The sequence below is a fragment of the Macrobrachium rosenbergii genome, chromosome 21 (genome assembly GCF_040412425.1).
Source record: "Macrobrachium rosenbergii isolate ZJJX-2024 chromosome 21, ASM4041242v1, whole genome shotgun sequence".
In the NCBI taxonomy this organism is placed as follows: domain Eukaryota; kingdom Metazoa; phylum Arthropoda; class Malacostraca; order Decapoda; family Palaemonidae; genus Macrobrachium; species Macrobrachium rosenbergii.
In genome coordinates this window covers 48,994,114-49,006,678 of record NC_089761.1, presented here as the reverse complement: position 1 = coordinate 49,006,678, position 12,565 = coordinate 48,994,114, and the positions used below count along the sequence as shown (strand labels likewise).

The window sequence follows — 12,565 nt, the reverse complement described above, 5'->3', positions numbered from 1 at the left end:
AGGCTGGATGGAAAAATTGGAGAAGGATATCAGGTGTCTTGTGTGACCACAGCATCAACATAAAGGTTAAAGGAAGAGTGTATAAGACAGTAGTGAGACCAGCTTTGATATATGGAGCAGAAACTTGGCCGGTAAAGAGAGTGCAAGAGAAGGAATTGGATGCAGTAGAGATGAAAATGCTAGGTGGATGTGTGGAGTAACAAAAATGGACAGGATCAAGAATGAAAGAATAAGAGGAACTAGTAAAGTTGTAGAACTATTGAAGAAGGCCCAGGAAAGAAGACTGCAGTGGTATGGCCATGTTATGAGAAGGGATGAGACATGTAGGGAGGAGAGTGATGCTGATGGTGGTGCCTGGTGGGAGACGTAGAGGAAGACCGAAGCGAAGGAGGATGGATGTAGTTACAGAAGATCTGAGAAACAAACAATTGTCAGAGGACAATGTGTTTGAGCCAGGTGGAGAAGAGCTGTCAGAAACATCAACCCCAGATAGAAGTGGGAAAAGTTGCAGAGAAAGATGATGTTGATAATACTGACAATATAATTTGATACCATAAGGGGAACAGTAGTTTTATTTTAATTCTTTTAAGTACAACTTTGCTATCTGACTTTTGCAAATATCCCCTGGTAAAATAGGGTTGCATCTTATATTGCCATCTAATCGAGCAAATAGTAAGACAAAGGAAAGCAGATTACAAGAAGAGTAGGGTAACACAAAGTGTAGTCAATTTTTATTTAAAGTTAAGCATTCTGGTACATTATATAAGGCATTGTTTACACTGCTATGAACTTATATGGACCAAGACTTTAGATCTTGTTGTGGAGTAATGCTTTTATTGAGCTCATATATATGGCAGATTATCATCATACTGTCAATGGTGGGGTTAGTGAAATTGTTGAAGCAGAGGCAGTGTTGGACCCAAACACCAGCAAAAAGGTGCATTAATGGTAGTCATTCTTTTGCTATTTCGTTATTGGTTCCAGTTTTAGTGGTCACTTACCAAACAAATTACACCTATTAATCATATGTAAAAGAAAATGTAGTTATATAAATCTAATTACATTACTAGGATGTTGTAAAACAAGAAAAATACAAATTGTTACTTAGTAACAGCATATGAAGTTTGCATTAAAGATTCCAGGTCGTACACCATATACACAGAGTAAAATTAAAGATTCCTGGTCGTACACCATATACACAGAGTAAAATTAAAGATTCCTGGTCGTACACCGTATATACACAGTAAAGTATCTTAAGGCAAAGGTCTGACCCTTTTGTTAAATTTTTATACTGTAAATAAAAGCATGTCAAATACCCTAACCTTAATTCGTTTTCAAAACTGAGTGTGTTTGTTTTAACTGCTGCACTCTTTGCACCTACTGTATTTTTGTATTTTCTCAATAGTTAAGTGTATGCTAAAATGTTTAAAAATCATTCAAATGTACATAGTGTTTTTTCGTATTGAGTATCGTGCATAAAGTACCACTTAGGTTGTGATATCTTGAGTAATCAAACGTAGGCTATACTATTAGGTGGTTGTTACCTCACAGATTTTTCCATGCATCAGACGACCTGACTACTGAAATGTTGATAATCTAAGGCACTATTTTATTGTATAACTATAATATTGTATATACCAGTTCTGTAAAAGCATTTTTTAGTTTTGAACACAGTATCATTTAGAGTATGGGTTAGTAAGTTACTTTATAGTAGTATGCCATATAAGAAGTATATAGTAGTAGTATGTCAGTGCATTTCACATGGTCTAGGGATTTCATTTGATAGTGCAGGTCATCAATACCAGTAAGTTTATAAGGTCCTTGTTATTATAGGGATAGAGCCATATGGAAACTTCAGACAGCATGCCATTACACAAAAATTTTGTTTGAAGTTTTGAGACTGCTGTTAGATTTTCATTGTGGGAAAATTACAATTGATATTTACTAAAGTTGGATCAGAAACCTAAATATGTACATGATAGGTTTGGTAGTAGAGAAGCTAATAACAATATTAGTACTAAAAAAAATTGCAAGTAGCTTCAGATTTTAAAATTATAAATGTGATTTTCTGCGAAATGTATCATAAGAGAATGTATATTTGCATTGTATTGGAGTTTATTTTTTTTAGTCTCTCTCTTTTAGTTGCATTATATCATTATGAATTTTTCCATTTTTTCATGCATAGACTTTGGGAACTGGAGACCTTCGCATTGTGTATGACGATGAATACTTTGGGGCAAGAATAGTAATGGTGGCAGATGGTGGTGACACCCTAGCTGAGCACATCATAGCTATCCAGACAACAATGCACAAAGAAGGAAATTCAGCCACATGGACAGTATTAAACCTGGAACCATCCCCTGCAACCACAGTTACTTTTAAAGCCCAGTTTTCTTCAATTCAGGCTTTAGAAGAATTTGCGTCAGCTTTCAGTGAGGTAAGAAATATCATTTGTCAAGTCATAATTGAGTGTGTGTATTATACTGTGCCCAAAATAATGATTTGGAATTGCGTAAAATGGGGTTGTTTCACCACAAACATATTCAAGGTCCTCGAATGCCCAAGACACCCCTGACTCACTTTTTAACAGACGAAAGGAGCAGTTGTAGTTTTGTATATACAGACACCATCTTACTTACAAATGAGTTACATTCCAGACAGCTGCTTGTATTTTGAATTTTTTGTAATTTGGTTACTGCACTCCTTATGCCTACCTCAGTACAGTATGATATAAAATCAATACAGTACTGTAACTTTTTTTCATCCTAAAACACAATACACTGTACATACAGTACTGCATGTACAGAATAGGCACACAAAACAAAATTTGAACTAATGGGTGGCAAAGGGGAGCGCTCTGAACAGAATTTTAATTTGCAATCTCGTTTGTTTATATCTGAATGTTTGTAAGTTGTTTGATTTTATCTCTTGAATGTTTGCAAGTTGAATATTCTTGAGTAGGTTGGTGTCTGTACTTATTTCTGGATCCAAGCAGTTAACTGGACAGCTTTGTCATGTGGAAAAGTCCAACAAATTTCATAGGTGTAGCTGATTTGTTGTACCAAACCCATTCATTGTAGTTAGCCTTATTCCTTGTAGAATGGGTCCAGCCACATTAAGGGCCCAGTTGCTGCCATAAGGCCCCGTTATAAAGCAGGTCACCACAGCTACCTTGTGATTGAAGGGATTTGCTTGAAATTTTTGCCATTTATTTTTTAAACAAATATTAAAGATACCTTTGTCAGGAGATAAAAAAAATCGACCTCTAAGTATAAATTTTGCGGTTAAAAAAGTGACGTCATTTTTCATAAATCATAAAAAATAGTTGCAATCAAAAATAATTTTCTATATTATTTTTTATTCAGTCTTCTTCGAGTTGTGGTCCTTTACTTTTCAAAAAAGTAAGTTTTGGGAAAGTGGCATAAGAAAAAAAATTTTGCTTATTTTGTAATACCTGTGAAACTATTATATCTAGAAAGCTGAATTTTGCAGTAAAAGTATTTCTTCATATAAGAAACATCCCCTGAAATTTACAAAATAATCGGATGGGAAGAAATGTGATCTGTGCTAGGTTTCCTCTTTGGTGATTGACATTCGTGACATTTCTCGTATGGAGACATTTGCATTTTATTCTGATTTCTCTTGTCTATTCAATTCTCAGTGCATATAGTTTTTAAATATTTCTCTTATAATACATCTCTTTGCTCCTATTATGGCAGAAAAAATGGTACAGTAGCACACTGAGATAACGGACCGTGGTATACTGTACTTCTCGATATATTGGTGCAAAATGGGAATATCAATTTGAAGGTTTTCACCTCTGGATGGAATGCCGAACTATCGGTGCAAAATGGGAATATCAATTTGAAGGTTTTCACCTCTGGATGGAGTGCCGAACTGTATTTTCAAATTATGCGCCAAAATGAATGCTGGGAGTGTGAGTGAGGGAGAAAGCGTATCACCCAGGTTCACCCATGCTCTTTGCGGGTCACTCGGTTGCCAGCATCCCTTGTGTTGACGTGTCTGACTTGTGCTCGCTTTATCTTGACCCTTTGTGTGTAGCACGTGGTGTTTATTTTGCTTTTTTGTGATTTATAGTGATTTGTGCAATGGCTCCGACCCAAGAAAAACATTCAAGGAAGCGTTTAAGCATCCAGGTAAAGCTGGATGCTATTGCAACAGTAGAGAGAGGTTTGGTCGCAGAAAGATGTAACTGAACTTTACGGTATCGGTGCACAGACAATATCTGACATTATGAAAGCTAAAGGCAAACTGGCAGCATTAAGAATAAAGGCTATGATATTGAACACGGAGGGGACAAAGCTGGTGCTCCTCGAAAATATATGAGGGTATCGGAAAACGGCAAACTTGAAGAAATGGTATTGAGATGGTAAATCCAGTAGCATACAGCAGTAGTCAGCATCGGTGTTGGAACAGCTCATCGAGGGTGCCAAGAAATTGAACATTCATGCTGGACTGAAGGAATTCATAGCATCGATTGGTTGAGCTTTTCATTTTAAACAAAGGCATGGCATAAGCTGAAAAGTAAAAGTGTCAGGAGAAACATTGTCTGCTGATGAAAATGCTGCTGTGAAATTCTGAGAAAAGATTTGCCTGTTGATTGAGGATGAAGGCTTACTGCTATGAAGTACGTATGTTATGCAAAAAGAAAAGAGGGCAAAAGGCCACAAGATAAGGTAAGAAAGAATTTCTATCCTTTGTTGTGCAAATGCTGATGGGATGCAGAGGCTCAATCCTTTGTTTATCGGCAAGGCAAAACGGCCACAGTGCTTCCGATTTTTTGAAGAATGCATGGTTCATCATGCGTATCTTTAAGCATGGGTTCTTCAGTTATTTTTAAGCATGGGTTCTTCAGTTATTTCATCCCTGACGTCATCAAGTACCAGATGAAGACCCTTAAGTTTTACCGGGACCGTGTTCGTGCCTTACTGATCCTCGATAATGCACCAGCTCATCCTGACATAAAGGGATTGGTCAGCAAAGATGGCCAGGTTCTTTTGTCTTTTTTTCTTTCTCTGAATACGACGTCTTTGATCCAACCAGTGGATCAAGGAATAATTGTAGCAGCAAAGAGGCTCTCTCTCTACCAGCCTCTTCCTGAAGGAGGTGCTCTGTGTGACAGATGCCAAAGAAACGAGGACAACAGACTCTCGCCAATATGAAGAATGTCAATCATCGCTTGACTTCCCATAATTTGGCGAAGGCGTGGGATACCGTGAAAGTATCTACTCTGCAAAATAGCTGGAACAAACTGCTGAAGAACGAAGATTCCATTGTCAATTTCCAGGGGTTTGAGGACGACGTCATCCTCGACCAACTTCGACCAGCAGGTGAAGAGGAGTTACAGGTCGAGGATGTTGAAGAGTGGATGGAGGAAACAACAGCTGATCCAGGTTACAAGACACATACAGAAGACGAGATAGCTGAGCTGGTAATACATGGTGCTGCTGCTGCAGAAGGCGATGACGAGGAAGACCCGCAGCAAAAGAAGGTGCCACTTGGTGAGATGGCTCAGTACCTGGATGTATTAATGGGCTTTGTGGAGGACCTTACAGAGCCACACGTCTCCAGTCTCTAGTACCCCCTTCATCACCTAAAAGATGTGGTTGATCTATATCAGAAGGACTTTGGAAGAAAGTAGACGAAGATTGACACTTTTGTTTTAGGCCCAAGACGCCACTGCCAAGTCCTGCTGCTATCCCTTCCTCCACCCCCAGCCATCCACAGGTACTCTGAGGGCAGTGATTCTGAATAAATTGCTGCCCTTCGCCACTACCACCACATGGGAATTTGTCCTTCGCCTGCCACTGCCACAGAGTGACTTAAGATCTTCATTTCACTTTCGAAGTGAGTACAGCCATTATAAAATAGCCTAGGCCTAGGCAAATTTCATTACCGTATATACTCGCTTATCATGCGACTCTAGATATAAAATTAGCGTATGTAATATTCAGATATTAGTATCTTTTATAAAATACAAACATAACGAATATGCATCTTTTCCATGGCTGTTTTAAAATGTTATGCTTTACTTTACTGTATCCAGTAATATTGTATGTATCTCATACTACTATTGCAATATGAAATACAAACATAGCAATGAATGTTTTGGTTTAAAATCAGTTGAGGGTGATTGAGCTTTACATATTTATCTTTTATCGGCGTGAAAACAACAGTAAAATGTGTTCTTTCATGCCCTGTAATTTGTATTTCATCCATGTTACCGGTGCGCGACAATTTATAGTCATTGGCAGCTTGAACATTGTTTTATCAGCCTCAGCTACAACTTGCAGCTTAAATTTAGTAGACGTGTATATTTCCTTGCCGATCTTTTCTCCATAGAAAATAAGGGTAAAATGTAAAAATACGGGCAATCCCCGGTTATCGGCGATGACTCACAAAGTAAACCATGACCCTGCGTGATGTGCCCGAAGGAAATGTAGCCCTATGCTTATTTATTTTATTTGTGAATAGGTATTCTGAGGAAAGAAAACACTGTTCATTCTATTTTTATCATTTGTCAAACAAAATAAGCTTACTTGTAAATGATTTCACTTATACAGGCTGTCCCTGGTTTACGACGGGTCTGGCGTACGATGTTCCGAGGTTACGACGCTTTTCAAATATATTCATCAGAAATTATTTCCCGGTTTACAACGCATGTTGCGGGATTACGACGCGTCGTACGCTGATTCGACGTTAAGAAATATGGCACCAAAACGGCAGAATAATAAATTTTTTTTTTTTTTTATGAAAAACTCAATAAAAAAGCAGTTTACATCGTTTTCAATACACCCAAAGCATTAAAAGTAAGGTTTTCTTAGGATTTTTTATGATTTTCAACGATTTTTTGGTTTATGACTTTTTGGTTTATGACGCGGCGGAAAAACGGAACCCCCGTCGTAAACCGGGGACTGCTTGTAATACCATAAATTTCGTACGCGTGAATGCTAATGAGGAAGATTGCTATTCGTTTGCATGATTTACATGTTATTTTACTATAAAAATGAATCAGAAAATATAAAAAGTCAGTAAGCACAAAGCTATAGTAATAAGTCAAGAAGTACAAAAAATTGCATGCAGGCTCTCCCCGGTTATTGGCGATCCGGTTTTACAGCGCTTGTCTACCAACGAAAATCAGCAATTTTTGCCACCAAAAATCGCAGATTTCCGCTGACCAGCAACGATAATTGGGTATTGGTGCCGATACATGCCTAACAGAGGTGCCGAAAATCTGCGATTTTCAGTTATCATCACGCCATCAGAACGGAACCCCTGCCGATAACTGGGGATTGCCTGTTTATGTAAATTGATGGTGCCAATTTCATGAGTCCCAAGACGATCAGGACAGCTTGAGCGAGTTACTCACGTCTTCGTCAACGCTACTGCTAGAGAGAATGGGATATTTTAGTGGCTGACAAAATTATATCAGTAGTTTCAAACTAGAGGACTAGAAAATTTTTTTCAAGTTTTGCAACAATTTTTCGCTCAGTGCCATACAAGCGATGAACAAAATTGTCAATAAACCCATCTAGAAATTTTTTTGTAGCAATAACGCATTGGGATATGTTTATTTAGACATAAAGCAATCCAAAACTGCCAGTAACTAAATTTGGATTATTCCTTGAAATTTGAAGATCAACGCAGCCCCAAACCTGAAAAGTTTCTGTTAACCATTGTGTCAGTTTTTTAATGTGGCTCTGACTTAGGATGTACAATCAGTCCCCGGTTAACGGCAATTTGGTTTTACGGTGCTTGTCTAGCGACGAAAATCGCTGATTTCCGCTTATCGGCACCAATAATTGGGTATTGGCGCCAATACATACCTAACAGAGGCTGATAACCGAAAATTGGCGCTTTTCGGCACCAATAAGCCCCGAAAATCGCTGATTTTTGGTTGGTTATCATCACACCCTCAGAACAGAACCCCCGTCGTTAACTGAGGACTGCCTATATGCGGTTTCACCTATTTCTTTTCCATGTTCACATATTCATATATAAAGATTCAAAGAAGTTTTGTAGTAAGTGTCTTAACTTTTTCTTTGGTATGCCCAAGTTCTTTTTATTTGAGATAAATTTTACAGATATGTTTGAGTTTTATCTGTTTGCTGTGCCTTTTAATTATAATATTTGGTCATGCTTAGCCATTCCGTAGTTTTAGTAATGTCCAGTTTCTAGTTTTAAACTCGGTCATTGATGTCTAAGCACTGCTTTTCAGTGAATATTCTTTTGCATATTCCTATTTAATTATTTGTTTCTGTATATAAACACTGAATTTTGTTTTTGTGTACATAGTTAAAAAAAATATATTAGTTTAACCAGACCACTGAGCTGATTAACAGCTCTCCTAGGGCTGGCCCGAAGGATTAGATTTATTTTACGTGGCTAAGAACCAACTGGTTACCTAGCAATGGGACCCACAGCTTATTGTGGAATGCGAACCACATTATTACGAGAAATTAATTTCTATCACCAGAAATAAATTCTTCTACTGTGTACCACCCTCCAACACACAGGCAGATAGTGAATACACCACACACACACTATACAAATATCTTGAATTTTATACCACCACCCACAAACATAACACAAAACAAAAAGCACATCCATACTCACCTCACCAGACAAGCACTTAATAACCTTCCCAACAACAAAATACTCAGCACCCCCACCCAACATAAGCAGCACAGAAACACAGCTCTCAAGATTGGAGAGAGTACACCTGACTCGACTTCTGTGGTCATCACCAATCACTAAACACCTACAAACACCGCATAGACAACACCCAAACAGACATATGTCCACTCTGCCAAGTTAGTCCCCACACAATTACACATCTCTTAGTAGATTGCCCTAACTTGGCAGCCCTTAGACAACAACACAACATCCACACTACCACACAGTTATGGTCAGATCCAGTAAGCGTGGTGTCCGTCTTGCGCGGTGCAGGCTTCCTGGCATAACAGAGTCTGGGGAACCACAACAACACAACAACAACAACTGTGTACATAGTAACAGTTCCAATGCAGTATGTTTCCATTTTGATATTCATTTCTATTTTAATATTTTCATTTCTTGTTCTCAGTGACTTAACTCTTATTTTTTTTTATTGTTGGCCTTCCATTTTTTGATTGTGGGTGGGGATTTTCCCTGCTTTGTGCTAGCTGTAATAAAAGAATGTTATCTTTATATTATATATGCTGTAAGCTAGGATTATTTTGGTTGATTCTTACCTACTGTTGAAGGTATCTGATATCTCGGCACCGATAGGTGAGTCTGCACTCAAACAAAGATCACATTGGCTTACCCAAATGACTATCAAGTACACATGTTTTTTCTACCAAGTGTATTTAAAATGTTTTAGCGCTTGTCAGAAGTCTCCTTTCCGACATTGGTACAGGTGCTTGACGGTGTTTTGAGGTTTTGGCTGCTTCCTGCTTTCACAGTACTGTACATTTTTTTTTCCCAGGGTTCCTTCCACTAGAATCTTGGCTAAGATCATCAGGTTCTGTAGGAATGATTACTGTTTTAGGATGTTGAATTTTGAGGTAGATGAATGTAGAAATTTTTGAAAGATTTTACGCTTAAGTTTGTTAGATATAGGAAGAGAATGGAAGCAGATATATTACAAAAGCAAATAGTTTGGTCACGCCATAAATTTGTCATATCTCCCCCTTCTCCAGGTCCTTTGTCTGTTGTTATCCTTACTCAGTCTATGGCTTTTTCCTCTCCTAAAGCTTTAGCTACTACTGAGACTTCTTTAATTACTCCTCCTGCTCCCCTTTCAGTTCAGGAAAATACAGAGAAATTAGAAAGGGACATAAACCTTATTTTAGTCAGTAGCCAAAAATTATTTTAATCAGAAGCAGCATACTGCTAGGGCAGTATGTTGTTTTGGTAGTGTCTTCTATTGTAAATCCATTATTTATGGAAGCTTGCAAATTTTTAGAGCATAGCTGCTCCATTGTCTGTCATATACTGGGGATTGTACTTAACACTGCTGGGTCTACTATTCTCTTCAGAGCCTTGCATGCTTATTCTTCCATTCTTGATTATGATTCAGGATAGTTTTGATTTTGTAGAAAAATTTATTTTGATAGCAAAAACAATGTATTTTTTAAATGAACCTTACCTCTCCATTATATAGCTTTTACTCCTGCGCCAACGATAGTTACAGCTACACAATGGAGAGGTATTAAAAAATAAATCTTAAATTAAGTATTTATGTTTTTTGCTTGTACATTTTGCTCAGCATAACATTCCATTGATAGGGCATAGCATACCAAATGGTTTCCTTCCCAGTAGTTCAGTATCTTTAATTTGGCTGCCAGAGTGAATATTTACTTGTCTCTATCTTTGGTCTTTTGGTCATCACCCTTCAGCAGTACTTTGAAGGATGAAAATCAAAGCGCTCTCTCTCTCTCTCTCTTTCTCAGAGGTTTAAAGAAACAAAAGCAGCAGACTTTTAGGTTTTTGCTGAAAACAAAAGCCAGAAAAGTTTGAAGTGCCAAAAAACAATGAAGGGTGCTAGATCAGAATTTGAGAGTGCGCTTATAAAGAGGTTTAACCTCCAATATAGCGAAGGTGTAAGCATTTTCTGGAGAGATGCTTATGGAGCAGGCCAGAATTTTGTTAAGAAACTAAACTAACAAATGACATTGATTATTCATAAGCTTTGTTTTACTCTTGATAACATAGCACTATACTTTACTCTTGATAACATAGCACTATATATGTGGAGTGAGCTGGCAAGACTGTTTACATAGGGATTTTTTCAGGGGTGGTTTCTATTTCTATTATCTGGGATTTTGTGTGGTCTGGCAGTGGCCTGGTCCCAAGGGTGCTGGTTTTAAGAGGTTGGGCCACATTTAGGATTATATAATGTACATTACATAAATTATTTATCCCAGAAATAGATTTGAGTAGTAAATAAGGAAGAGAGGGGACCCTATTGTGGTAGGTGGGTAATTTGGAAGCCACAGGGCACTAGACTGTGAATCAGAGTTGAGAGTGCATTAGGAAAAAATAGCTAGTTGATGAATTTATGAAAAGGTGGGGGGGCGATTATACTTAAGACTGCTGGTCACTGAAAATTTCCAGTTAGTAGAAAGAGGAAAGACATTTGATGAACACAAGCCTCGAATTAATTGATGCAGAAGAAGCATTGTGCATTGACAAAGAAAATTTAAGATTCTGAAAGTTTGAGATTCATGGCTAGGGTAGAGGGTGAGGATTACATTATGAATGAGGGATCATTGAAGAGATGTGATATTCAGAGGCTGGAAAAAAGAAGCAATTTTAAAGATACAGATTTTTTGGACATATGATGAGAAGGGATTAGGAATACAGAAGTTTGTCAGAAAGGCAATAGATATAATACTAGGTGGATAAAGACCTGTAGGAGAGCCCAAGAAATCATGGAAAAGTGGGATAGATGAAGGCTTAGACCTAATGGTACAGGCAGTAGTGTATCGAGTGGCTCATTTTGCATTTAACATGTTGTAAAAACTTCCTTGATGATGAAGACTGAATTGCATTGTGTGATGATTCACATGTACAGTGTAGCAGTAGTGCAAATGTGCTATCTGACCATTTATTGTTAAAGTAGAAACAGCAAGGACAAACAAAACGAAAAGGGGAAGGAAATAAAATTGCTTTATAAATTATGATATTCAGGAGTATAAAGAAGACAGGGTTCGCTTTATTTGTCATATTTTGGTCATTAAGTTTCAGACTTATACTAAGTTGTTAAAAGTGTGGTTTCATAAACCAGTTTTAATTTAAATTAATCACTCATTCTCTTAATCATCTTGGGTATCTAAATGAGAGAAAAACAGAAAAATCTTGATCTGCACTAAATGCAGATCATTGAGGTTTTACTGTATTGGCATTGTAGAAAGGCTATTGCATAGGGATCAAAATTAAACAGCTGTTCTACCATACAATTATGAAGAACTTTTGGGGAAATACACAAAATGGTATTTGGCAGTGCTGCTTGTATCTTAGACTGATGGAGGTTAAGAAGTCTCCTCATGAATTTTAGGGCAGAACTTCTTCAGAAATGGCTCAAAATACAAGCTGAGTTCTGGTTCTTAGATTGTTGATTTGAAAAATATACTGTATTGATAGCATATGAGACCCTCTTATTATCTAAGAAACGGCTCAAATTATATGTAGATCTTTAATGCGAAATTGTGGTATCTGGTAGGCTGATGTTTACCCTGATCCTGATGACTACTTGTACATAGCTAGCCCTCTTAATAATGTAATATTACCAGTATTTACTTAAATATTATGAATACTAATGTTATTATTGAAGTAAAAATATTATGAATACTAATGTTGTTATTGAAGTAAAACCTCTCTCAACTGGCACCCAGGGACCAGAGAGTTACCTGTTACTTCAATTTGCCAATTGCATGCGAGATATCCTCCTAAAATGGGTTATTTGTATCTTAACATCTTAAACTAAATAAGATTCCATGCTCGCCTAACTCTGATTGCAGTATGAAGAGTGCTAAAATCCATACATCAGCGTGCGCGT

General features: G+C 37.5%; 1 protein-coding gene across 5 annotated transcripts in view; it reads left to right on the top strand.

The window, feature by feature from the left end:
* The window catches only part of Nup358 (Nucleoporin 358kD), a 138,835-nt gene that overhangs the window by 112,498 nt on the left and 13,772 nt on the right, over positions 1 to 12,565 (top strand). For all 5 annotated transcript variants that reach the window (XM_067123801.1, XM_067123798.1, XM_067123799.1 and 2 more), the window contains one exon: positions 2,186 to 2,437. In XM_067123801.1, the coding sequence (XP_066979902.1) occupies positions 2,186 to 2,437 (252 nt within the window). The remainder of the gene's footprint in view (positions 1 to 2,185; positions 2,438 to 12,565) is intronic.